This window comes from Sporothrix schenckii, assembly GCF_000961545.1.
Source record: "Sporothrix schenckii 1099-18 chromosome Unknown Cont48, whole genome shotgun sequence".
Classification (NCBI taxonomy): Eukaryota; Fungi; Ascomycota; class Sordariomycetes; order Ophiostomatales; family Ophiostomataceae; genus Sporothrix; species Sporothrix schenckii.
Window position 1 is genome coordinate 520,123 of NW_015971149.1, and position 27,304 is coordinate 547,426.

The 27,304-nt window shown below is 54.7% G+C and overlaps 6 protein-coding genes across 6 annotated transcripts; 5 read left to right on the plus strand and 1 right to left on the minus strand.

Annotated features, from left to right (window-relative positions):
• Nucleotides 1-1,938: 1,938 nt before the first annotated feature.
• Nucleotides 1,939-4,153, plus strand: SPSK_01051 (CGPB FUSSO Cutinase protein palindrome-binding protein (PBP); the record flags this gene model as incomplete). Its single annotated transcript, XM_016727982.1, has 2 exons — nucleotides 1,939-3,889; nucleotides 3,948-4,153. 2 exons carry the CDS (start codon nucleotides 1,939-1,941, stop codon nucleotides 4,151-4,153), a joined length of 2,157 nt encoding a protein of 718 aa, XP_016583999.1.
• Nucleotides 4,154-5,722: 1,569 nt separating this feature from the next.
• Nucleotides 5,723-6,822, plus strand: SPSK_01202 (uncharacterized protein; the record flags this gene model as incomplete). The annotated part of the gene is made up of 4 exons (XM_016728133.1): nucleotides 5,723-5,759; nucleotides 5,905-5,919; nucleotides 6,034-6,378; nucleotides 6,455-6,822. The coding sequence occupies 4 exons, from the start codon at nucleotides 5,723-5,725 to the stop codon at nucleotides 6,820-6,822; spliced, it is 765 nt and encodes a 254-aa protein (XP_016584000.1).
• A 510-nt stretch (nucleotides 6,823-7,332) lies between these two features.
• On the plus strand, nucleotides 7,333-8,295 carry SPSK_01229 (enoyl-CoA hydratase; the record flags this gene model as incomplete). Its single annotated transcript, XM_016728160.1, has 1 exon — nucleotides 7,333-8,295. The coding sequence occupies one exon, from the start codon at nucleotides 7,333-7,335 to the stop codon at nucleotides 8,293-8,295; it is 963 nt and encodes a 320-aa protein (XP_016584001.1).
• Nucleotides 8,296-9,257: 962 nt separating this feature from the next.
• SPSK_01002 (uncharacterized protein) lies at nucleotides 9,258-12,418 on the plus strand (the record flags this gene model as incomplete). The annotated part of the gene is made up of 3 exons (XM_016727934.1): nucleotides 9,258-10,360; nucleotides 10,425-10,490; nucleotides 10,885-12,418. The coding sequence occupies 3 exons, from the start codon at nucleotides 9,258-9,260 to the stop codon at nucleotides 12,416-12,418; spliced, it is 2,703 nt and encodes a 900-aa protein (XP_016584002.1).
• A 7,601-nt stretch (nucleotides 12,419-20,019) lies between these two features.
• Nucleotides 20,020-20,976, minus strand: SPSK_01230 (uncharacterized protein; the record flags this gene model as incomplete). The annotated part of the gene is made up of 2 exons (XM_016728161.1): nucleotides 20,020-20,455; nucleotides 20,486-20,976. 2 exons carry the CDS (start codon nucleotides 20,974-20,976, stop codon nucleotides 20,020-20,022), a joined length of 927 nt encoding a protein of 308 aa, XP_016584003.1.
• A 613-nt stretch (nucleotides 20,977-21,589) lies between these two features.
• On the plus strand, nucleotides 21,590-26,484 carry SPSK_00978 (Ca2+-transporting ATPase; the record flags this gene model as incomplete). The annotated part of the gene is made up of 2 exons (XM_016727910.1): nucleotides 21,590-21,636; nucleotides 21,822-26,484. 2 exons carry the CDS (start codon nucleotides 21,590-21,592, stop codon nucleotides 26,482-26,484), a joined length of 4,710 nt encoding a protein of 1,569 aa, XP_016584004.1.
• Nucleotides 26,485-27,304: the final 820 nt, after the last annotated feature.

The window sequence follows — 27,304 nt, forward strand, 5'->3', positions numbered from 1 at the left end:
AAGCCGAGACCCGGTGTCGTGGTCGTTATGGACGTCGAGGCCGGGGCCGTTGGAGGCACGAAAAATGGTGATCGTGAAACACACACGCATAAAGTGCCGACGCGCGACCAGTGACATTGAGCGCGTTGTCTGCCTAGTGAGGAAAGGAGGAAAGCGCGGGCTCACGGGACCAGCGCTCCTAATTTGCGGGGCTTTCTGAGCACTTTGGCAAGAACATAGTGCTAGTACAGTATATATACTGTATGAACACTGTCTTATTGTCTGAGCAGTGGGGCTAGATAGACGATGCTACTGTGCCAAGTTTCCAACCCGCCATGAAGTCATAAGCGCATGCCATTGACGTCAGACGTCGGGGCTCCCGTGACCGAGTTCAGATAGCTTCAGCCCTTGTCGCGGCCTTTCGTCATGCGTCTAATCCACAACATTCAGGGTCCTCACCACTTGTCGGAAGCAAAAAGGTAGATCCTGGAGTAGTTTGTAGAGGGAACCCATCAGGGACCCGGATCAAGAAGCCGGATCAACGGCTGCAGCTGTTTCTTTTGTGTACAAATACGGTTTTGCTCGAATCTCGCCATCTCCATTTTTCAACATGCTGTGACGTACATACGGGCCACCTCAGTACGGTCGGCGTTTAGGTGATGCTCTTTGATAGGGCGAGTCTCGCCGTTTCTTCGGTTTTGTGTATTCGGCGACGCCTTCCTCCACTCGAGGAAAGAACGGCCTAAAGACTCGGAGACCCCACTTGCTCAATCGAATTCTTCGGACGAAGAAAAGTCGAAGGCAGGAGCAGCGACATCGAAAGCCGTAGTCAATTATGACATAAGAAAGAACCTTTTACTCTGGCAAGAACGAGCCTAGCAGTCACCGGCTCGGTTCATATGCTCCAGGGTCACACCCCACTAGACATCCCCAGTGCACCGCTGTGCAATTTCCACCGCTGTACGGCACCCACAGCAAGGTGCGCTAGTACCTGTCTTGGGGGGGGCAGACATGCTCGGTGACACAGCCTTCACAGCACTATGAAATAATAATTACTGCGCAATCCACACGTCAAAAGCCTGCAGAACCAAGGAATTAGGACGAGTACGAATGTACATCAGTCGCTCGTTCCGAGACTGCATCAGGCGAGCCCACCGAAAACGCACAACGCATAGTTGCATCCCCGCCAGGGTCACCACCCACGCACTACGCCAAGCAGCAACTTTCCTTGGATGATCTCACAAGCTCCCTAGCCCGAGACGGGAGAGGCGCGCCAGGGTCTGGTTCTGGGCTCTCTGGTTCCTCGATATTCTTTGTGCCTCTTCGCTGTGTGAGCTCCTGCAGCCAATGAGAAGAGGGTGGGGAACTTTCCGCCCCTCCCCCCACACAGCACCTCCCCAAAGACCAGAACCAGACCAAAGCGCGAAGTGGATATACTCAATGGACCATGATTTTCTAAACAACGACCTTTGATCAGTTTTCTTTTCTCCTGTCGGATCTTCGTTTTTTTTTCTTTTCTCTTTTCTCTTTATAAGTTTCTCTTTTTTTCTTTTATTTAAATGACTCTTGGTTTTCCCTCTTCTTCATTCGTCCACCTCATCGTCACCGTTGACGGCATTCAATCTCTGAGGAACAGGTCACGAGCAGCTCACTATCAACGCTTAATTGGAGATCACGACCGGTCTGTCGTCTGCACGCGCCCAAGTCCAACGTCATCTGTCACCGGTTCGTCTGGCTGTCACTGCCCAGGGGTGTCTACCCCACGTCTCGATGCCGCATAGCATGTACCGGCCCCGCTTCGTGCCCTCGTTCAGTCACCGGCTCTGGCGTTCTGCATCGGCACAGTTGCACCACCTTTCGCCGCCCTGACACCACTCCCAGTGTGGTCCCTTGCGTTACCTTTCTCACTCTTCGCCTGCCCGTACGGCGTAGGTTCGTTCCGCCTCCACTCGCACAGCCATGTCCCACGGACCACCGCCACTCGCGAGCGACTTCTTCGCCTTCAACGGCCAGACCGGAAGCGATGGCGGAGCGTCCGTGATGGCCAACGATCAGGCCGCGGCCGCCATGGCAACAGTGGCTGCGCAATTCCAGCAGCAGCAGCAACAGCAGCAGCAGCAGCAGCAGCAGCAGCAACTACAGCACCTACAGCAGCAACAGCAGCAACAGCAACAGCAGCAACAGCAGCAACAGCAGCAGCAACTACAGCAACTACAGCAGCAGCAGCAGCAGCAGCAACAACAACTACAACAAGCAACGGACAATGCCATGATGATGTTTTTCAATGAGCAGCCGGTCACCTTCTTCGACAGCTTCGAGGACATGTCCTCTGGCCTCGCGCCGCACCAGCCAGGATCCATGTTCCCTCCGCCTCCACCATCACAGGCTCTGCCATCACAGTCCACCACAGCATCGCTGCCTTTCGACTATGGCTCGATGCGCGCAGCGGCCAATGGTGACCATATCAGCATCAACATCGGTATGCAAATCAACGGCAATACGACCGACGACAGTCTCCCACAGCAACAAGACAAAGATGGTGTCGATGGCAACGTCGTTATGGGCGGCGTCAACGAGCCTGGTGGCGGCCCAATGCCTCTCGACAGCTTTACGAGCGGTGGGCCCAGCAGTGCAGCCGGCGGTGCCGCTGGTGCCGGGCCGGCTGGGGGTGGCGCTTTGACCGAGTTCACACGGCGCAAGAACTGGCCGGCCAAGGTCGTCGAGGAGCTCACCGACCTGCTGCAGATCATCGAGCCCAACGGCCGCATCCGCTATGCTTCGCCCAATGTCGCCTCGATCCTGGGCTACACGCCCGACGAGATTGCGGGCCAGTCGTTGACCGAGCTGACGCACCCAGACGACCGCTCTGTGTTCATCGCCGACCTCAACGCATGCATCGCCAATGCAAGCAGCCTGCGCATGTTTGTGCGCCTGCGCAAAAAGGACGGCGACTACGTCATTGTCGACATGGCCGGCCACGCCCACATTGCCACCTCGCGCTTTGCGTCCAACCCGTCCAACAAGACACCCTTTTGCCAGGCCGTGTTCCTCATGTGCCGGGAGTACCCGACGAAGAACTCCCACCTACTGGACTCGTTCCTCGAGCACAAGATGGAGAACGAGCGGTTACGACGTCGAATCGACGACCTGCGGCGCGAGGAGGCGTCTGAAGACCGCGACGACGAATCGCACACGCAGAGCCAGAGCTGGGTCTGGCGACAGAACACGGATGCACCGTCCTATATGGCCACGTCTAGCGCCGCGGCCGCCGCTGTGATGGGATCCGCCATGGCTAGTGCTATAGCAAACAATTCTATCTACGGCGCCAACAACAACAATAACAACAACAACATCACCAACGACAGCATGTCCATGCCGCCACCAATGGCACCACTCAAGCTCGCCATGATGCCAGGAGGAGGCGGGCCAAACAATGTCGCACTGACGCGCGAGAACCTCGAAGGCATTGCCGCCCGGCCCGCCGACTCGTTGGGAGATAAGATGGCTCGCTACGAGGGCGCACCGGGCACAGGCAAGGCCACGACCGGCGCAGGGAGCACAGCAGCAGCGCCTGGCTCGATGGTGGCGGGAGCCTCCACGAGTGCGGACGGCGGACCGCTGTCCGGTGGCGGCAGACTGGCAGGCGCTGGTATGGCTGGGCCGTCCAGCGGTAGCAATGCTGCGGCCGCAGCCGGACTGCCCATGGCCTCGACGGCCGACGCGATTGAAATGCTCACGGGCCTGCGGTACCAGGAAGGCGAGCGCAGTCGCGGCTTGTCCACGGGCAACCGCAGCCCGCGGCTCATCAAGGGCGATGCAGGCATTGCGTTTTCGGTGAACCGCGACCAGCGGACCGGTGACAAGAAAAAGAAGGCGCGTCTCGCCGAAGAATATGTCTGCACCGACTGTGGTAGGTACTCTCCTTGTCTGCTTATCGATCGTTGAGCATAGCTAACATGGTTTCCCAGGCACCCTGGAGTCGCCAGAATGGCGCAAGGGCCCCAGCGGCCCCAAGACGCTGTGCAATGCCTGCGGTCTGCGCTGGGCCAAGAAGGAAAAGCGCGAAAAGAAAAAGGCGGCGGCGGCGGCTGGAGTGTTGGGGGGCGTCGGCGTGGCAAACGCGGCAGAGCCCGTCAACGCTTCCGGCGGCGGGTCGCCACGACGCACGGAGTAATGTATAAAAGTGTCACGTTACGAGATGACATGTTTTCCTCATGGTCTTTTTTTTTTTTTTACTTTTGCTGCTGTCATTTTGTATTTTATTTGCATACGGAAGCCTTGGGTACACGATACAAGGTCATTGGTTCGGTGCGGGTTCGTCATTTTTTTTTTTTTTTTGGTTTTGGCTTTGCTAAATTGGTTTTGGTTTGACACATTGCTTCTGCTTTGTTTTGCGACTCATATACATACACGGACGTTTTGGTTGTTTTTCTCTCATGTTTGTTACACTCAATGGCCTGGGAAATATGGAACGGCCGGATCAAGAGAACACGATGTTGGTTTTAGCATAGAAGAAGGTTTCGTTCTTTCTTATTTCTTTTTTCAAAATTTTAATTTCTGTTCCGCACCCCCGGCTTCCTCTTTCTGAATGCCTTTCATAAATTGTGCATTTTGCAAACCTTGAATGTGATGGGTGCTTCCAGTAACTACAGTTATCAACTCGTGGCACCCTTGACCGAAAAGTGTATACGCGGCGTCTTGCAGCTTGCCAGCTCTTTTCAGCCCTTCGGATCTGAACGTGCCCCTCATTCATCGTTCTTTTTGGTTAATCCACTTGGAACCTTGCACACAGCTTGGCCTAGCTCCTTGCCGAACCTTTTCAGCTCGACCAGGATCCGCCTGTCTCCTCCTGCCCGCCTTCTCATCTCTGCACTCGCTCGGCTCGTTCGACTCGTCCGCTCAACTGCATTATGGCTCATCAACTTGCGTCGTTGCCAAGACACTTTCTGCCAGCAAATCCCTAAAGGTCAGATGGACGGGGCGACGGGACACATCGAATGCTACCTTGTCACTTTGGGCTCCCCAGTCTCCGCGCCGTCACTCCTCGGAGAGGCAACTGCACGAAGCACGAGGGTGAAGTCAAAGAGCTCTGCTCACTCGTCGTTTTCGAACGGCTTCAATGGCTTCGTTGGCTTCATGGCTTCCAGGTAATGCACCTTAACAGCCCGCCCTTGGGGGGGTCGAAAACAAAGGGAGGAGCCCCGCAGACGTCATTATTCCACGGTCGATGCCGCGTCTTCCCAGTTCGTTTCAGCCCCATCCAAAGCCAATTGGCCGACCTTCGCTGCCTCCCTACAGATTTGTTTCTCTTTCCTACCTTCGAAACCCACCTAGTCACATTCCCCTACGGTCCTTCTCCAATGAGGTACCGTCGTAGCTCGTAGCTCGAAGCTCCCACAGCGTAGCTTAGCTCGTTAGTTTTCCAAGCGTTTGTTTTCCATGGCAGGAGCGATCAACCATGCCGAATGAGGTGGGGAAGGGGCGCTTATGGACAGCCCAATGATGAAGGAAGTCGCAAAAAGAAAACCAAGGGGAAGGAGGGACCCAACAGTATTAATGTCGCCCATCGCGCCCTTTCTCGAATTGCCCCTCTTGCTTCGAAACTCCACTTGTTTCGTTGGTATCTTTTCACTCTGTCTCCTCTTCTCGTTTCAAGCTGCTCCGTCTCTTGCAACGAATCCTCAACACCTGCAGCATTCCATCTTCCAATCTACCAGAAGCTCCCAGATCGATCTATCTGAAAATGTGGGGCGGTGACGACAACAACAACGGACGCCAGCGTAAGTATTCTTGCCTTCGCCCCTAAGGTTTGGACATTGAGAAGAAGACAGCGTCCATGCTCGACTCCTATACTCGTATTGTTTGCTCCGTCGTCTTGCGGCTGGCGTTTATTGTCTGATGCGCTGCTAACACCATGCTTCGCAGAATACGGCGGCGGCGGTTAGTTTAAAGCTCTCCCATGGCACTCAATACATCTCTTGACAGCTCTCCATGTGAGCATCCAAAAGACTTCTTCGTCGACATATTTTCTAATACGTGTCTCGTCACAAACAGGCCAGGGCGGTCATCACGGCGGCTACGGCGGCCAGCAGCAGGGTGAATACGGCGGTCAGCAGGGCGGATACGGTGGCCAGCAGGGCGGGTACGGTGGCCAGCAGGGCGGCGGCTACGGCGGCGGTCAGCAGGAGTATGGCCGCCAGGACTACGGCGGTGGCCAACAGCAGTATGGTGGCGGCGGAGGCAACTACAACCATGATGACGACGACGACCTGAAGGGCGCGGCCCACGCCGCAGCCCAGCACAGCGGCGACGGCGACAGCCCCAACTTCTTCGCCGACATCCTCAACAAGATTGGCGGCAACAAGAACAGCCTCGCCAACGAGGACCTCGACGAGGGCGGTATGTAACATCCCTACGTGGCTACACACTGCAACTTTTTTCTGAGGTACACATAATACTAACACTTCTTGTCCAGCGGCTGTTCAGCACCACCAGCAGTACTACGGTGGCGGCGGCGGCGGCGGCGGCCAGGCGACCGCTGGCGGTATGGGCAGCGCCGCGGCCATTCAGGCGCTCAAGACGTTCACTTCGGGCGGCGGCGGCGGCGGCGGCGGCGGTGGTGGCAGCAGCCAGAGCCAGTTTATCGGCATGGCCATGAGCCAGGCCAGCAAGCTGTTTGATAGCCAGAGCTCGCAGGGCAACGTGGCCTCGGGTGCCAGCAAGGAGTCAGCCGTGCAAAAGGCCGGTGAGATGGCCCTGAAGATGTACATGAAGAGCCAGGGCGGCTCGGGCGGCTCGGGCGGCATGGGCAGCCTGCTGGGTATGGCGAGCAAGTTCATGTAAAGGGGACAATGTAAATAATGCAGCAATGTTGCATTCTGTGCAGAGCACTGTCTCGAGAGCAGAGCGAAACAATAAAAAATCATGTTTTGTCATTAAGCAATAGAAATTGTTAAAAGATGTTGGACTGCAATACTCGTCACCATGGATAACAAACATTGAATATTCACATGACACATTAAACTTAGCCTGACCGCGCCTTCACCCTTGCCGACGTATGATGCTTATTTTGTAATACTAATCACGAAAGTTGATCAGAATCAACCTTGACAGCCGAGTCAGCGTGCTGGTGGAGAAATGACCTCGGCAGGAAAGTTAGCGTCTCGCGGGGAAGCTAGGCTGTGCCGGTCTGGGGAATTCATGGCGCCTCATAAGGTGAGCTACGCCCTGACAGCTCACAACGCGCCAGACATTTACGACCGACAAAAAGAACAGACGACAATTGCGAAAGAAGGAAGCAAACTGATGTATTGAACCAGGCAGCTGAGATCTATCACAGTAACAACACACAAAATGAGCTACGAGCGCAAAAACACGACGCCGGTAGCTGACATTCCGCTGCCAGACAACTATGAGACCTTCCACCTCCCAGATATTCGATTCCAGCACCACCCTGCAAAGAGCCCGGCCGTCACACCCATTGTTCTCGTGGTCCTCGATCGCCCCAAGGCCCATAATGCCTTCAACGCGGACATGGCCCGCTCGCTAATCACAGCGTTCGGTCTGCTGTCGCGCGATGCGCGCGTCCGCTGCGTTGTCCTTACCGGCAGCGACATGACAAACAACCGCACGTTCTGCGCCGGCGCCGACCTCGACATTGGCTTCAACACGGGCGGCGACACCCGCTCCAACCACCGCGACTTGGGCGGTGCCGTGTCGCTCGCCATCCACCACTGCCGCAAGCCCGTCATTGCCGCCATGAACGGCAGCGGCGTCGGCGTCGGCATCACCATGACGCTGCCCGCCGACATTCGGGTGGCCAGCAACAAGGGCAAATATGGGTTTGTCTTTGCGCGCCGCGGCCTGGTCATGGAGGCCTGCTCGTCGTATTTTCTGCCGCGCCTGGTGGGCCACGCAGCCGCCGCCTACTTGACGACCACGGGCAGTGCGCTGCCGGCGTCCCACAAGATGCTGTCGCCGCTGTTCGCCGAGATTGTTGACCCGGACAAGGTGCTGCCGACGGCGCTGGGCCTGGCCGAGGACATTGCGGCCAACACGAGCCCGGTAAGCACGCGCGTGATGAAGGACATGCTGCACCACGGCGGGAGCACGCCGGAAGAGGCACACCTTCTAGAGAGCAGCCTGCTGTTCCAGCGGTTCCAGAACCGGGACCTGAAGGAGGGCATGGCGAGCTTCCTGGAGAAGCGGGCACCGAACTTCCAGGGGACAATGGAGGAGGACGGCCCCGTGGAGTGGCCGTGGTGGGACACCAAGATCCTCGAGCGGGCCAACGAGACAGACAAGGCCAAGTTGTAAGTCGGAGCAGCATGCAACTGTGTACATAATATAAAGAAAATGATTGCAAACTTTGATTGGACGATGGACGGTGTGACGAGACCGAGGATCGAGCCATGCTGGTATCATCTTGGCAGCTGTGGACCGGGTTCAGAGCGCGTCCATCTACAGCGCATGTGGCCGCCAAGTACAGTACGCAGATGCAGAATCCATGAATAATGAAGCCTTGAATGGCGTTCAAAGGTTGGCTTGAAATTCCTCTTTTGTTCCATAGAGAGGGTCCGCCCCCTCCTTTCCTCCTTGCCATATTCGCCGTAGTTATCGTCATTTCCCGGTGCTCGGGTCCTGGCCGGTACGCATGTCCCTTGCTGGTCGCCCCCTCCGTCTCAAGCTCCTTCCCGTTTTATTGAAGCGAATCGCGCCTTCCGCCCTCTGTTGGGTGCCCCGCCCCGGAATACTTGCCTCGACTTTTTAGTCCCCGTGACGCTGTCGTTGCTTCCGTATTTGTATCATGAGTCCGCACAAGGCAACCAACTGGGCGCTATTTTACTGCTTAGGCAGTTTGCAGTGGCCTCCAGTAAGTGCCTGCAATCGTAGCTTATGCCACAGCTTGCCTGAGCGAGTTCCGCTCCTAGACCGGAGCTAGCATCTCGGCATTGGACCTCTTTTTGTTGCTCTCCAATTTTTTCATACTCCTCCAACAGCACATACAACACTGACGATTTTCAACCGAGCCCAACGTGACCGCGTGCCATTGTGACCCTGCGGCTGCGTCCGAGACTGCTATTTTCGTACAACTACCATCTAACCCCGTCCGATTTCTTTTGGGCTTGCTGTTGTGGCTTTCTCTTTTGGCATTCTTTTCTGCCCTTTCGTTCTCTCGTTTCCCGCTTTCTCCTCCAGCCCTCGCCTCGATTCTCTGTCGCCACGCTCTCTCTTCGTCCCGAGCATCGGGGCCTCACGTCGCAAAGTTCGGCTTCGCCATGCATATCCTCATCGTCAACGACGACGGTCCACCGTCGACGCACTCGTCGCCGTACGTCCACAGCCTCGTGCGCGAGCTGCAGCAGGCCGGCCACCTGGTGTCTGTTTGCCTGCCGCACACGCAGCGTTCCTGGATCGGCAAGGCGCACATCATCGGCCAGACCGTCGAGCCCACCTACTACCGCCCGCCGCCATGGTCAAGTCTACCGGCAGGGATCACCCAAGCGGAAGGCGAGCCCGGCAATGCTGGCACCGTGCACACGCGGCCGTTCCGCCAAAACGGCAATAGCAACGCCGGCACCAACGGCAGCTCGGACGAGGCGCCCGAGGAATGGGTCCTCGTCAACGGCACCCCGGCATCGTGCGTCCAGATTGGCCTGTTCCACGTCTTCAAAGAGCGCCCACCCATTGACCTGGTTGTTTCGGGCCCAAACTACGGCCGCAACACGACGGCCGTCTTTGCCCTAAGCTCCGGCACGCTCGGCGGCGCTCTCGAAGCCGCCACCTGCAACAAGCCCGCCATTGCACTGAGCTACGCGTTTTTCAGCCGCAATCACGACCGCGACATCATTGCTGAGGCCAGCCGCCATGCCGTGCGCGTCATTGAGGCGCTCTACCGCCAGTGGCCCAAGGACGTGCCGCGGGACAGCGCCGACAGTGTCGACCTGTACAGCGTCAATGTGCCGCTGGTCGCGGGTGTGTCGACGCACAAGACGGTGTACGCGGGCATCCTGCAGAACTACTGGAGCGAGGGCGGGTGCTTCGTGGCCGAGGACGTGGTCGAGGACGTGGTCGAGGACGCGGCCAGCGGCGCCACGGATGTGGAAGAGGAGCGGCTCCGCACTAGCCAGACCCATGGCGAGACCGCCAATAAGGCGGCGTCAGCATCAGAAAGACCAGACGTAGCTACGCAAACATCAAACGCAGCAACAACAACAGCAACAGCAGCAGCAGCCTCCGGTGCTAGCTCCGGCCACGGCCCTACGGCACCCATCACGCACCGCCACTTCAAGTGGCAGCCGCAATTCTCCGATGTCTACCGCAGTGTGGACGAAGCGCCGCCCGGCAACGACGGCTGGGCCGTGCGGGAAGGTCTGACAAGGTACGTCTCCGGTTGCTAGATAGTCCTGTTTTTATATTAACTTGCAGTCGACTAACGCCAGCAGCATAACACCACTCAAAGCAAACTTCTTTCAGACGGCAACCAAGCTGCACCAGACCGAGTTCCGCCTGTGAGTATACCAGCTTCTTTCCCCCGGCCATTCGTTATCTCGAGGTTCATTTGTTTTCAATTGTATTTATTTCCTTATTTGTCTGCGTCATGACCTCTCCTATATACCGTTTCATTTATTTGAGCCCAAGTCTTCTTGGACCACGCTTTTGTGTATATATAACCTTGGGATACAGTTCACAGACCGGAGAGAGGAACAACAAGTATCGTGTGGAGGCTCTAGCTCTATAGACAGGTATAGACGCAATCGATTTTTTTTTTCTTTTCTTTACCTCTTCTCTCTCTCGGATCCTCTCCTCCGGAGTGCTGTTGATAACCGAGCTGCATTGCATTGTTACTTTGCTTGCCTTGTTTTGTTTTTCAAGCGGATCGTATCACTAATAGCCGACCTTCAGGGACCGTCCTGCACCACAGGAGTCAACTAGTGTCGCAGGTGTACCGATACAAAGTCTGTCCATAACAGAGAAGGAGCCACAGGGAAAGGCGCCAACACCATCAGTACCCATTGCGTCCAACGAGACACTCTATGCCCTCGTCGCCTACGAGGACCCCTACGTCCAGCCCATCATCTTGGACGCGCTCAAGGCTGCCATCCCGGAAAGTCAGTTACATCTGTTGGAGGCAGCGCCGGGAGCCACACTGCCGACGGCTGCCGAGCCGGTATCCCTGCAGGGACTTGTGGACGACGTCGTTCACAAGACGGAGGCGACCTCAAAGGTGCTGCAACTCACGCCGTACGAAGTCATCGACTTTGACTACGCCGCCCGCCACGCCGCATCAACTGTGATCAACAGCTACATCATCCGCAAGGCCCTGATTCGCAAGCACTTTTTGGCCAATACAGTGGAGCAGTGGGTGGCCAAGCGCCCGCAGTCGGTACTCGCCCAGCACGTCCAGCGCACGGAGACGTTCGAGGTCGATTACGCCGAGTTCCTGGACGACGCGCTGGTCGAGGCGTTTGACCTGCGCGCGAGCCTCGCGGCCAACGAAGACTGCGAGGACGACGCCAGTCGCCAGTGGTGGATCCTCAAGCCCAGCATGAGCGACCGCGGCCAGGGCATCCGGCTCTTCAGCACCATGGAGGGCCTGCAGGGCATCTTTGACGGCTGGGAGGCGGAGCAAGAGGAGGCCGGCGAGGAGGGCTTCGGCGACGACGACGACGACCACAACGATGCGGTGGCGGCCGCCGACCTACGGCACTTTGTGGCGCAGCCATACATCCACCCACCGCTGCTGCTGCCGGGCACGAACGGGCGCAAGTTCCACATCCGCGTCTATGTGCTGTGCGTGGGCGCGCTGCGCGTGTACGTGCACCGGGACATGCTGGCACTGTTTGCGGCCAAGGCGTACACGCCGCCCTGGGAGACGGAGGGTGGTGCAGGAGGCGATGGTGAGGAGGGCCACGAGGGCAGCCCCGATCTGGCGGCGCACCTGACCAATACGTGTCTACAGGACGAGGCCGACAAGGGCGACTCGGTAAGGCGGTTCTGGGATCTGGAGGAGCCGGAGGGCTGCAGCGTCAACGACGCCATCAAAGACGCCATCTTTGACCAGATTTGCCGAGTCACCGGCGAAACCTTTGAGGCCGCTGCCGTGGCCGCGCCCATCCACTTCCAGCCTCTGGGCCACGCCTTTGAAGTCTACGGTCTCGACTTTCTCGTGAGTGCCTCGTCGTCGACGGACGCATCGCCATCCCCGTCGCCGACGGCCTGGCTGCTCGAGGTCAACGCGTTCCCCGACTTCCGCCAGACAGGCACCGGACTCCAGGACGTGGTGGCGCAGTTCTGGCAAGACACGCTGCGCCTCGTGGTACGACGCCAGGTGTTTGGAAGAGGCAGTGGTGACGATGGTCATGATGACCAAGGTGAGACGGCCAGCGATCTCGGGGGGCTGGTGTTGGTCAAGGACGTGTCACTTGGCAGGCGGTAGAAGCACATGTTGTTCCATTCGCGGAAACATGGTTTGCGACACGCGTCACGGGCGTTGGCATTTGGAGAACAGGGCACGGAATGGGCAGGCGTTTGTTGCGCTGCAGGGCGTTTGGTTTAGGTTTTAGAGAAAATTTAATCAAGACTTTGGATCCTCTTTTGTTGGCCATGTATCATGGGGGTACCGATGTTAACCGCTTCATGTAAGTACTGCTTCTCTGAGGCGACCAGGGCATTGAAGTCGGGCTTGGTTCCCAGGCCCTGACGGCGACAACCTGACGTACGACGAGCCCAACCACCGACACACGCAATGGATGTACGACGCATTTCTTACTCCATTTGTCTCCAGAAGGAAGGCTGTGCAAGAAGGAAAACTTAAGAAAGGCGATCTATCCAAATGCATTGAAGATGCAGCCAAGCGTCTGATGTATCGGCCCAACCTGTTTTACCTCATCGACAAGATTCCATGGCGTCTCGATTGATTGTCAGATAGTGACGCCGCAGCGGAGTTTGAAGACGTGCGTGCAGCAGGCTGTCGGGCGTCGAACATCTTTGCAATTTCTCTCGTTGCCCTCGCTTGCGCCGTATTCGTACTTCCTTTTCTACGCCGTCATAAGAAGATTTGCGATGGTCGACGTGTTGACGTGTCGACGCTTGTTATGTATTCATATTGGCACTGGCCAAGTTCCGTGACTGACGGAAATTGGGGAAGAGCAAAATGGAAAAAGTGGAAAATGAAAATGAAATGCGAATGGGAGACCTTCAGAAGCAGCAGAAATTCTTCCCGCCCACTCTGCCGGTGGAGCCGTTGCCGAGCCGTGGCATGTTGAATCATTTTATCATTTCATCATTCATCAAACGTTGCAAGAAAATGAGGGAAAAAAAGAATTGTTCCATGGAAGAAGGAAATGAAGTAGATCCGGAAGAAGGGGGGAATGGAGAAACAAGCCAAGGAGAGGTTTGGGAGAGAGCCAGAGAAGAAAACATGATCGCTGCTTGAGCCAGGGTTGGAATGGCCCAGGGCAAGGTCAACCACGGCCTAGCCATATGCACTTATCTTCTCCTTGTTAGTTGTAGTTCTTAGGGGTCCCTTGAACAAGTTTGGCAAAACGGAGATGATGTCCTCGCGGGCCTGGCCCCAGTTCATTGATAGGCATGCTTCTTACTCATCTCCCGCAGCTCCCTGTGAGCAGTCCTTTTCGAATCGCTCAACTCACGAGTGTTCCTGCTTGCCTGACCCTGTGAGGTGTTTGGCCGGTAACTGTCTTGGCAGTTGCGTGATGTAAAAAAAAGTGAGCATTACAAAAGCGCAGAATCGACAAATTACCACGATAAAGTTCAGCAATGCATGGCAAAGGCGGACTGAAAAAGCCTGCGTCAGTCGTCCATGTGCAATCGTCATATACTCAGTATATGTTTCGAGCCATTTCGAGCCATTTTGAGCTAGAGTGTGGAAACAAGACGCGAGGACGGACAGATGGAGATGGGGAAAAAAGGAGTAAAACGGACTGTTTGGGCCAGCACTGCCACGCTCCAACTCCACTTTGTCGATAACGGCCAACGACCACCATTCACAATTCAAAAAAGACCTTCAAATGTCCTGCTTTGTCGGTGTGTGGTGATATATGTTGTACAGATCTGGGTGGGAAGCGGTGAGTTTGTAAAAGAGAATTTGCGTGAGCGTTTATTTCATAAACTTTATAGACGAAGCATGGTAATTGCAATGTTGGTGGAGCCTATGTTTTGAGTCTACAAAGGGAGAATTCAACACCCAACATCCATTCCTTGTATGTTGTAAGTACTGGTCATCTGAATGTTCTTGGAGCTCGGTTTTGTAAACGAGTAGTCTGGTTTCCGCTTTTCACAAGATGCGTCCGATTTCTACTCGGTATGCCGTACTTTCCTTGATTGCTTCATAGTTCGATACCTCATGTGCAATTTGATAAGATGAATCTCGGCGCCAAGGGAGGCAAACGGTGCCAAGAGCGTTGCAATTGCACTTTTTCTTGGCTTCCCCTTTCGACCCACGCCAGACTGTGTGAATGCGGGAACCGCTCGGCTTTCTGTTCGAGCCATGGCTTCTTTTATTTGTGCGTATCAATTGTCTTGTCAGAGCAGAAGAGAAGGAGCAGAGGCGGTCAAAGAAGCTTGACGACCACAGACTATTACTGCCCCCTCTACGCCGAGAAGGTCGGATCGAATGGGAAGGTCGGAGCGGAAGCCGGCTCTGAGGACGAATGTGCAAACGACAGAAGCTTAAGTCGCACTATTAAGTCGCACTACGTTATACAGTTTTGCTTTCTCTTCTTTCCCTTGAATTTGTATATTGGAAAGTTCTGGCTGTTGGGCGTCCTGAGATTTCTGACGGAACACATATTTGATTTCTTTTTGATCACAAATTCATGATGAAACGGACGAGGCTGCTTTCTGCGAACCGTGTTTGCCAAAGTACTTGTCCGGCACTTTATTGTTTGATTTTCTAGGAGATATATGCTTTTCCCGAGATTCCGAGATCTCCAAAAACAAAATCAAAGCAAACGACGTGCAAAGATGGGCGCTCCTCCCTTCTCCCCCTCAACAATGTCTCAACATCTCGTTATCTTTCTGCGTCCCGGCCTGCACAGCCACGCCCGATGTTGCATTCTGCGTCCCAGCAGGACGGTACAAGGGCGGGCCATCGGAAGTGGCCTCTCCGCGAACGGAAGGAGGACATCAAAGTTATCAACTTATCAAGTTATCAAGAGGTGAAGAAATCAAGAGGTGGGGTGTGTTGGTTGTTCACGGCGCGTGTCGCATGCTCGTACTTGGCATCGGTTCCGTCAGCAGCCCATATTGAACACATTGTCTCCATCTTTCTCATCTCGTTTGGTCAAATGTTTGATTTCCACCTTCCTTCTTCACCTTCCCCCGCCTTTGCCGTCACCTTTTGTTCGACTCCTTGGCAATATAAGAGTCTTTTTTTTTTCAAACGCCCGTTGCGCTACAAAATGTTGATAACACTGGATGGCACAAGGAGGCTGTGCTTGCGTCGATCGCCGTTTTGCCGTCACATTTCCTGCCGTATATTTTCCGATGCATGTGTAGTCCTTTTTTCCCCTTTCCTTCTCGTAAAGTGTACATCAGACTCGTCTAGAACAAGCAGGTGCATCGTTTCCCCACGTCGTCCCCTTTTCCCGCTTCGCGGACGAACACGAGCTCCCCTGCGTCCCGTTTTGTGAACGGCCGCCCAGCCACCACGCGACACCGTCGGCAGAAGGGTTCACTCTCCAGGTTGACATCAGACGGGACCGTTCGACAAAACGCCAAACCAGCATCAACAGGTCCACGGCAGGAAGAATGGTGTCAACCTGTTTCACGTGATTATTCCACTCGTCAAGTCGTCAGTGGCGTGAGAGTTTTCGGTGGTCGTGTTCGGTAGTCGTTTTCGTTCCTGAAAGCCTGCACTGCCACATGGTGGCGTTCCCTCCGGCCGCTACTGTCACCCGCACTTACAGGCACAGAACCGTCTTCTGCAGGAACCGAACTGGGAAACCCCCGTTTTCCAGTCATTGCCCAACCGGTCCAGCCACGCATTCGATGCTTTTTTGAGGATCTTTTTGGTTTTCGTTGGGCCGCGGTGCCTAAAGCGCAACATATGCTTCGGTGAGCAATTGGAGCACGTGTACATGCCTTGCTGTTTTTGTTTTTATTTCAAACTCTGTCGTCCTCGTGGCGCATGGTGGTTTGTCGAAAGGCACGGAGCAGCCGGTGCATGGTATCATGCGACTTTCAGAGTTTTCGGGTCGGGTTGACCGTCTCCCCAAAGCGGCATTTTTACCGTACGGACCCCCGGTTTCAATAACTGTGTCTGTATTTTCTCCAACAAGAAACATGTTAAATCAATAGCATGGTTGCACTTTTGATTCTCAAATAATATTGTATGCCGGATCAATGGAATTATGCTGTCACGAAATATCCGTGTGTATTTTGTAACTAGGTTTTTTTTTTTTTTTTTGGTAAAAAAGTCAAAAGTCAATGTATATTTTTTTTTTAAAATAAAATTTCAATTTCAAGAGAAAAACCATTGCCTTTCAGACCTCTTACACAAACGAAACAGTCTTCCGCATATACACAAATTATCCGACAACACCGAAATGCAATCGCCCACGGTACATACAGACAAATCTAGTCTCAACTCCGATGAATTTGGGTTGGGAGCTTTTAGCGTGAGTTTATTGAGTACAAAGTGGTTTGCACTGCCGAAATGCCACGCTTTCCAAGACCTTGGCAGACCTCAACCAGTGAATGACTAAGAATGCTGTACGCCCGTATAAACACATAATTTGGCAAGCAAGACAACCGTGCAAGTACTCCGTACTACGTCGTCTAGACATAATCAAGAAAAAAAGGGCGAAAAACCTACACAATTCAATGGAGTGTAATTTACTTGTCCAACAACATACTGGTACGATATACTCCGCATGTTTGTGCGACAGTGTCTAAACCGGAATCGACAAGAGATGTGCACGCTTTCTTGGCTTTCGCCTCGGAGCATTGGCCTCGACCTTCCTGTCAAGGCAGCTGGTTTGTCGAGACAATTTCCTGTTTCATTATGTGACCTTCCATTTCGTCATTGCTGTGTCTCTCGTCGTGGTGACGTTTCTCTTCCTGCGAGCAGCTGCGAATCGGTACTGTGCCTTCCTCATGCATGAAAGCGACACACCGCACCTCTGGGTAGGACCCGTATGACTGCCTCAACTACCTGACTACCTCATCTGGGGACTGCTGTATCGCATGGATGGCTACGTCGTTACGACATATTCTGCCGTGCCATTGATGTCTGAGATATTGTAATCTGCTGTCACTATGGCAATGGCGGTGACATTTGCAATAACATTTGCAGGCTGCATTCCTCAGCTAACTCCAGAACGCCTTCATCTGACTTTAGGTTATGGCTTTGGCTGGCTGCCTCGTCAGCGCCAAGTCCGAGACAAACCGAATGCCACGATGCTCGCTGCCCCCTGCCCATTGGAATGGCTGTCTGTCCTACGTTGTCTTGTCTGTCGCGTATCATCGTGACCATGTCCCTGGTCAAGCCTCCTATTACTTCGCCGCCCTCTTCTCGTATTGTTCAACGAATCATGTACCGGCTGGCGATATCGAGCTTCCTTGCACCGTTTTGCCTCACACGCTTGCTTGACTGTGTTGCCTCCTGCGCCGTTCCATGCACAGCCTTGTCCGATCCGCTGAGACACCGTAGACAAGAGAAAATGTAGCAAAGGGTAAGACAGCGGCAGCCAAAGAAAAGGAGGCCGCGCGTTGGCGAGGCTTTCTCAAGAAAACAAAGCAAAACAAGTAAAAATGAAGACCGGCATGGAGCATCGATGCCAAAGTGAAGAATATGTAGATCGTCTGGCACGTGCGAATTGCCTCCTTGGCCGTCGCTTTCCCCTTGCCTTCTGCCATGGCTGGCACTGCCCGACTCACAGCCTTCCAGCTTCCATTACAGCACTGTCCCTTCAGCAGCCTTGGCAGACGCCATAGTGGTGTCATGGAGACAGAAGACGGCGAACAGGAGTAGCTGGGGCCATGAAAACACCACTGTACACTTACAAAAGAGGCAGCCGGCAGAGACTCAGTGGACACAGGACCTTTGTTTGGCTTCGCGGGGCAGAGTTTGCAATAGGCAGCTAGCGAATCACAACGCAGAGCATTTGCCAATCGAGCCGAATGCAGCTAAATGCTTCGAGACTATTCATGAAATGCGAGAAGCGTTAAGAACCCGTAGCTTGCGGGTGTCTAGCGGCCTGTGGAGCCCGAAGGCAGCCAGACCCACTACTTTGAAGCTCTCAGCGCATGGCTGCAAGTATCAGCGCACAGCGCGTGCACTGTGTCGCTGTAGTGCAGGCTCTCCGTTTGCGCCACAAGAGGCCAACCGCTGCCAGCATATTTTACAGAGAAGCAAGTCGATTGGAAAAATCAACGGCTAAGACGACCGGCCATTCGACGTCTCTTTCACCATCTGTCCTGCGCCTCGTCTCATCTTGTATCGACAGCCAATCACTTGTTTGCCATGCCGGGGGGAGCGTGCACCCGGGACGTTTCCTGATGCACGCTGCCGTGCATGTCCCCGATATAGCAAGCGCTTGGATGGAAAACACAAAGAATGAATACATTGTAGACTGTACAAGGTCCAATCATACGGCATTGCATCTGGTGCTGCTGGTTTTTTGCGGTTGTATATACAGTGCCAGCAAAAGATATGCTGCTAAATGTACACTGTAGTTCGCACTGTGGTCTAGGTGCCGTCAAGCTTTAGCGACTCCAGTGCCCAGACCCGCGAAGGTAGCTGTAGTATCCCATAGGCCAGGCAATGGCGTCCAGTAGCTTACATGTACCCTTTGGGTGATGCTTGGTATGGTGACAAGGGGAGCTCGAAAGACAAGCTTGCGAGGCATGTGCTTTCATCCCCAAACGAGGAGAAAGTCAATGAAAACAGGTCGAACGATGCAACGTTTTGAGCATGCTTTGACGACCAAACGCATGAGATGCAAACTTGACAATAAAACAGTGCGGTCTCTCGTAGTTTTTCAACATGGAACGATAGGCGAGATGGTGGGTGGGACGGCTCCCCCAAGCGCCTTCCGCCTTGCATTGGGCTGTCAAAATCGAATCAGGTTCAAATAGGGAAGGTACCGACCGATCCAACCAGCCAACGCGCCTGCCTCAACCCCCTTTCGCGACTTGTGCTCTGTATGTCGTACTCCGTACTCGCCGTATCATTATGAAGAGATAAAAGATCAATCAGGAAGGCACGGTCGAGACTGTACAGAGAACAAAATGGAATCCGCACCAGCAAATCGCTCGCTCTTCGCACCTTACCCTTCCCTCTGGGTACCGACTGCAAATCTTATAACGACACACCCTTTAGTTTCACGCCCATATCCACATTTTGATATATTGCACGCTGTGATTGGCTCGACGCCCACTTGCACAGCCCCCTTCGGGGGCCTCTTGGTGTTGTTGCATTTCTGCGTGATTGACTTCTTGGCAAACACCTGTTGAGCAAAGACGTGACTGAAAAACGAAAGAACAATTGAAAGAAATTTGTGCCCTGAAAAACCTCAGGGCAATGGACGTAAAAGACTCGAGCTCAGGGAGTTTGTTCTGTTCAGTTGCTCCTGCCTTGCTGTGAGGCCAGCAGCCCGCAGTTGCTCAAGACTCGCGAACGCACCGAGGCACCTTCCGTGAACATCGTATGTGCTGGTCGCGCCTTCCTTTTGCTCTTGTGTTCTCTGGCCAGGCTTTGCGTCTCTATTGCCCCTTTCCCTCTCTTTTCTCCCCCGTCAAATTCTTTGCCATCATCAACAAAGTTTGCACCCCCCTAGCCGTCCCCTTTTTTGCGTCTACCCCCATGACGCTCCGTCCTAGCGAGCATTACCACAGTACAACAAATAAACACCGCCGACGTGACGGACGTCGTCTTCGTGCCGAACTCGACCTGTCTTTGTTATGCTTCTGGCCTGCTTCTTGGAATGCCAAGTGAAGCTTTCCGGTGCTCCCCCAGTTTGCGCTCTCCCTGGCGCTCATTGTTTGGGTGCCAATTCCCGTGCACAGTACGATTTACAACTCAACATACACCTTGACAACAAGGAATTTGGCAGCTTGCAGCTTGCCCAGGCCCAAAGCGTCGACGGACAAACAAGGCCAAACCACAAACGCCCAGAGGGCCATGCAAAGGACCTGCAACCCATATCCACACAAAGCACTCTGCACACGACAGGACGAGGCAGATATCAGCTGCTGTCTCCCGCCGAGCCCGACGTTGTCCGTTTTTTGCCTCCCTCTCTCTTGCTCGACTCTCTTTGACCAGCTCTCAACGCAAAGAGTGTAGGGCTCACACATAAAGTGCACAAGCACTCCCGCTCGGCCTCCTGCCCAGCTTTGCTCAGCCTTTCGATACAACTCCCAGACCACTGACAGCTCCTTTCCGCTCGGTGTCCACTCTGTATTATCTGACCTGCTCTGCTCCCACAACCCCCTGTCGCTGTCCTTTGCTCTACTTCTCCATCTTGTCGCGCTCCTTTACCGCACACTCCATACTCCAATACCCTCATTGTTTCTTCCTCTCTTCGCTTTGTTTCCTCGCTGCTCTCCCGATCCTGTACTGGGCCGGCTAGCAGCTCCCCTCGTCTCATTTTTCAGCTCACGCTGTGAGAAAAGGAGGCTCATACGAAAGATCGAGACTCGCGTCGGCTTCCTTGCGGCGTACACTTTGCGACAGGAGTCGATTACTCTCGGCAGCTTGGCTTTGCATACGAACTTCCGGGCACCGCATACATTCACCACCCACGACAGCCATTTCGATAGCATCTTCAGCATCTTACTTTTGTTGTCTTCTCTCTTCGATTCGCACTTGTCGTCTTTCGCCCATGACCCTTCTGTTGCCTTCTCACCCTGCCTCCGCGCCCGGTCTGGCCACTCACAAGGCCGCAACTGCAACGGGCTGTGCGGTCCAAGGCAACAGGTGTCGCCTGCTAGGAAGATAAAGGAAGAAGGAACGATCACCTGCGAATCCATTGCGCAGCCAAGACGACTATCCGGTTCCAAAAGCGAGTTGCTTTGCACACTCGTTTGAACTTGGAAACGTCCGCTTTCTCGTCGACCTTTGTTTTGCAGCACCCTCAAAGAACCATTGTGAAGCTTTGTTTCTTATTCTGTAAGTGCATCTTTTCCTTTGATTTTCCTTTGCGGTTTCATTCTCACATTTGGAGAGCGTGCTCTTTCTCTCCTTTGTTTCGATTTTTTGCTCTTGTTTTTGTTATATTTTTGTTGAGGGGTTTGCTCAGTCGCCCGAGCAAAAAGTCGCCCGAACATAGCCTCCTCCGTGTTTGGCCTGGCGGAATGTACTTTTCGCCTCTTTCCCCCTAAGCCAAGATACCCGCCCAAGAGTCTAAAAGTCTAAGCCCGGCGCTTAGTATGATGTACCACCGCAATTCAACGAGCTGTCGGGCAAAGGCGAACGACACGAAATCATTTGGTCACTGACACACCACTCAGCACAAAATCGGCGAAGGAAATAAAAGAGCACATCGATCCGGCACCTCAGCACCAAAAAGAAGGCGAAGCACAGAACTGTAGATCGTACCCCAGATCTTGGTAACCGCTGAGCACGTTCCGATTCCAAAACAAGATGGCGCAGAGCGGTGATACAGACGGCCCCTTACGGAGGCCACGGGCGTAAGTTCAACTTTTTGATCTTTATATACCTTTCCCTTCCTGCCCTCCCTCCCCCTTCGAAACAGTCCCGAATGTATGGTCAACCGTTTGAAGGTTTATTTCTTGTTAGATCTTATATAATTCGACATCCCGCACAATTTGACAAGACCTTGACAAGAGGCTAACACAATCTTCACCGATGACAGCCCAACGATAACAATAGATACCACAGCTGTCAGCACTCCGCCAAATCCCATCATGTCGGAAGACGGCATCCCCCTGTACACCAACTCCCCCATATCTGTGTCGGACGACGCAGCACACAGCCCGGCTGCCACCGAACCACCATTACTGTCCACAAACAACAACTCCCTCGCACCACAACATCCGCCATTAGGGCCCGGCGCGTCTACGTCAAGACGAGGAAATAGCACCAGCTCCAACGCGAGTACGAGCGGCAGCAGGCCACAGCTGCAAACGACAACCTCCTTCGAAAGCAGAGACAGCCGTCCAACAAGTCCGCACAACGTGTCGAGCCCTGTCATGTCGCGAAGCGGCGACCGCACCCATGGCTTCCTCGCCGTCCCGCACTCCCACCGATCGCGCCAGAACTCGGTCGACTCAGAAGATGGATCCCGATCCGTCGCCATCTCGCAGGGCGAAACCGTTATCGGCAGCGCCGCGAGTGGCGTCCAGCACGTTACCCGGTCGACGTCTGTGGATGGCTCCAACGACATGGTCATGAACGACCCCGATGCGCTCAAGCCAGACCGTGGCACCGAAGCCACCTTCCACGTCGACAACAACCCGTTCGCCTTCAGCCCCGGCCAACTCAGCAAAATGTTCGACCCAAAGAGCTTGTCTGCCTTTTACAGCCTCGGTGGTTTGGCGGGCCTCGAAAAGGGCCTGCGCACTGATCGGAAAGCTGGGTTAAGTGTTGAAGAAACCTCACTCGACGGTGCCATCTCTTTTGACAGCGCAGTAGCAGCAAAGGACCACGGAAAGGCTGTGTCCGGCCACGGGAGTGCCGTTGTGGGCAGCCAAGGGCAGTCTGCTTCTGCCGCAGCAGGTGGCCGTCAAGACCGTAAAGATGAGGGCTTTTTCGACCGGAAGCGCGTCTACAAAGACAACCGTCTGCCAGAAAAGAAGGCCAAGTCGCTGTTGCAGCTGATCTGGATTACCTTCAACGACAAGATTCTTATTATGCTGTCCATCGCCGCCGTCGTGTCACTGGCCGTTGGTCTGTACCAGACCTTTGGCCAGGAGCATGATGCAGAGCACCCGGCTGTTGAGTGGATCGAGGGCGTGGCTATCATTGTTGCGATCCTGATTGTCGTTATCGTCGGATCCCTCAACGACTGGCAAAAGGAGCGGCAGTTCGCCAAGCTGAACCGGAAGAAGACTGATCGCCTGGTCAAGGTGGTCCGTTCTGGCCGCCTGCAAGAGATTTCGATTTGGGAAATTCTGGTCGGTGACGTCGTCCACCTCGAGACGGGCGACATGATTCCCGTGGACGGTGTGCTCATCGAAGGCCACAGCATCAAATGCGACGAATCACAAGCGACGGGCGAATCCGACCTGATTCGCAAGCGCCCCGCCGACGAAGTCTACGCTGCTATCGAGAGCCACGAGGATCTGAAGAAGATGGATCCATTCATCCAGTCCGGCGCCCGTGTCATGGAAGGCCTCGGCACCTTTATGGTTACCGCCACCGGCGTCAACTCCACCTACGGCAAGACGATGATGTCCCTCCAGGACGACCCCGAGATCACCCCTCTGCAGGCAAAGCTCAACGTCATTGCCGACTATATTGCGAAGCTTGGTGGTGCTGCGGCGCTCTTGCTGTTTGTTGTTCTCTTCATCGAGTTCCTCGTCCGCCTCCCGAAGCTGCCCCCATCCGTCACGCCCGCCCAGAAGGGCCAAGATTTCCTCAACATTTTCATTGTCGTCGTCACGATCATTGTCGTCGCCGTCCCCGAAGGTCTTCCACTCGCCGTGACACTCGCTCTCAGTTACGCAACCGCCAAGATGGTCAAAGAGAACAACCTGGTGCGTCAGCTCAAGGCTTGCGAGGTTATGGGCAACGCAACAACAATCTGCTCCGACAAGACGGGCACGCTCACACAGAACCGCATGCGCGTGGTTGCCGGCACTGTCGGTACTGGCCAACGGTTTGGCGAGCAGGGCCTCGCTGACGTCGATGGCGTCGGAAGCCCCAGCTCTTCTGGCGGGGACAACAACAAAGCCAAAGACACGACGGTGGCTTCCAACAGCGCCGCCGAGCATCGCGAGCTCACGGCCCAGGAGGCGATTTCCGGCCTTGGCAAAGACGTTCGCGACATACTGCTCAAGTCGATCACCATCAACTCCACGGCCTTTGAGGGTGAGGTCCACGGCAAGCCTGAGTATATTGGCTCCAAGACCGAGTCTGCCCTGCTTAGTTTTGCGCGTGACCACCTCGCCATGGGCCCTGTGAGCGAGGAGCGGGCTAACGCTCCCAAGACGCTGCAGCTGATTCCCTTTGATTCCGGCCGCAAGTGCAGTGGTGTCGTGGTGGAGCTGCCGAACGGTCGCGGCGCACGTCTTTTTGTGAAGGGTGCATCCGAGATTCTACTATCGCAGTGCACCCAGATCCTGCGCGACCCTACGCGCGACGTTGCCCTCTCCCCGATGACCGACGAAAACCGTGACTCGCTCTCCTCGCTCATCGAGAACTACGCCTCGCACTCGCTGCGCTGCATCAGCCTGGTTTACCGCGACTTCCACCAGTGGCCTCCGGCCTACGCTCGCCGTAACGAGGGCGCCAATGACGACGTCGTGTTTGAGGATGTTTTCAAGAACATGGGTTTTATCAGCCTCGTCGGCATCAAGGACCCGCTCCGCGACGGTGTGCGTGACGCCGTTGCCGATTGCCAACGTGCCGGCGTCGTCGTTCGTATGGTCACGGGTGACAACCGCCTAACGGCTCAGGCCATTGCCCGGGACTGCGGCATTCTGCAGGACGACAGCGAAGTCATGGAAGGTCCCGTCTTCCGCAACATGACCAAGGAGGAGCAGCTTTCAATTATCCCCCGGCTTCACGTTCTGGCACGGTCCAGTCCCGAGGACAAGCGTGTGCTTGTACAGCGCCTGAAGGAGCAGAACGAGACGGTTGCGGTGACTGGTGACGGCACCAACGATGCGCCCGCTCTCAAGCTGGCGGATGTCGGTTTCTCCATGGGCATCTCTGGAACCGAGGTCGCCAAGGAAGCGTCTGCTATCATTCTCATGGACGACAACTTTGCCTCGATTGTCAAGGCCTTGAAGTGGGGCCGTGCCGTCAACGATGCTGTCAAGCGGTTCCTGCAGTTCCAGCTCACTGTCAACGTGACGGCTGTCGTGCTCACGTTTGTGTCGGCCGTGTCGAGCACGGACGAGAGCAGCGTGCTTACTGCCGTGCAGCTGCTGTGGGTCAACCTGATCATGGACACCCTCGCCGCGCTGGCCCTGGCCACTGACCCCCCGCAACCGAGTGTCTTGGACCGCTTGCCCGAGCGCAAGGGTGCCTCCATTATCTCGACGACCATGTGGAAGATGATTATTGGCCAGGCCCTTTACCAGCTGGCCATAACGTTCCTGCTCTTCTTTGGCGGCCAGAAGGTCTTGCCTCAGCGAGAGCATGCCACTGACGCTCAGGTGCAAACCCTCGTGTTCAACACGTTTGTCTGGATGCAGATCTTCAACCAGTGGAACAACCGCCGCCTCGACAACAAGTTCAACATCGTCGAGGGCCTCACGCAGAACTGGTTCTTTATTGGCATCAGCGTCATCATGGTTGGCGGTCAGGTCCTCATTGTCCAGGTCGGTGGCCTGGCGTTCAACATTGCCTCGGAAGGCCAGTCGCCTACCATGTGGGGCTACGCTGTCGGTTTCGGGTTCATTTCGATTCCCATTGGTGCTCTGATTCGGTTGATTCCTGACGCATGGTTCGAGAAGCTGGTGCCCGCATTTGCCAAGCGGTGGTTTGCCAACCGCAAGAAGAAGAACGAGCAGGTGCCTGATGTTACCGTGTCCGACCCCTACACGCACGACGAGCGCTTTGACTTTTATCCCGTGGCCCTGGCCGATGTCCGTGATGAGCTGGCCTGGCTCAAGCGCCTCAAGGGTGGCCGCCTTAACAACCTCAAGTTTGCCATCCAGCACCCGCGCGAGACCTTCGCCCTGCCCGCGTCCCTGTCCCCGTCTCACTCTCGTTCCAACTCCCGGTCCAATTCGCACTCGCTGCCCAATTCCCGCTCGAACTCGTTCAACATGTCTACCAGTCCTCGGCCGCATACGCCAACGCGCGAAGATAGCTTCGGCTCAACCAACGGCCACGGCCTGGCGGGTGGACTCGGTGCCACCCTCATGACGCCCTCGGCCTCGCCTGACTCGCGCAGACGGTCGCGCTCGATGCGCTCGATGCGCTCGCGGTCCAACTCGGCTCTTGGTGCACCAACCGTCATGGCAGGCATCATTGCCGGCAGTGTGGCAGTTGGCTGGTCTCCAATCGATCGCAGCAACAGCAGCTCTAGTATGTACGGTCAGCATACCAACAACAACAGCGACAACAATAACCATAACAACAACGGCGCGAGCAACAGTACCACCGCTAACGTGGACTTTGGCTCGTCCTACACTGGCCGTGCTGCGTCACCGTCTCCTGCCCCGAACGGTGCCTCGCAGACACCGACCCGGGAGTCGAGTACCGCACATCTTCTGCACGACAACACGGATGGCACGGATGGTACACATTCGACGTCTCACACAACTGTGACGAACAACACGAACGATACCACTGAGACAGCCGTCGAGCGTGGCCGGTCTGACAGTGCGCCGAAGAAGGATTAAACCGTTCAAACCCATCTCCGTCTTCTCTCTCTTGGCCCACCTTTACGAACACTCACTTTCTCCTTTGTCTCTCTTATACGCTTTACTTCCCCTCGTTTTTTTATGTGCCAACAGGAATCCCAGGAATTCGCGAATAGAAAAGAAAAAGGAAAGAAAATTGGCTGCGGTATGCGAATCATTTGTTTTTCTTTTCTGGTTTACGGAGCATACTTGCATTATCTGGATCGTTTACTCGTTCTGCAGCTGGTCTTTTTGTCCGTCTATCTCTCATCATTTTTGTAATGCATGTCCTCGTTGGACTTGAGCGTTTTTTGTCTTGTTTTTGTCTCTCCGTTCACTTCTACACAAATCCAAGAAGTGATCACGGGAAGGTGTTTACCATGGCATAATCCAGGGCGTTTTCCCTCGTTTGCTTTGTCTTTTTCCTTTTATTATGTTATTTTTGCTTTGTTCGGAAGAGTCCCCTAGTCGTTCGATGATTTTTCTATTTAGACACAAAACATATCTCATCCCGCTGAAGTAGGCACAGGTAGCCTCTTGGAAAGACTAATGAAAACGTCTATGTCAATTGTCTCACGCCATAACAAACGAGCCTAGATGATAGAGTCAAGACTGTAGCTTGTAAAACATGATATTAACAGTAGGCGGGAGAGTGGTCTTAGCGTATAGTATTTGGGACGTAGATTGAGCACTTAGCGCATTGAAAGCAGCGAGCAGAAACAGGCCATTTAGCCCCGCACGTGGAGCTCTTCAGCAGGGGTCCACACCAGTTCGATTGATGTTGCCTTGTGCGACTGACTTCCTGACTTCAACTTCTTCT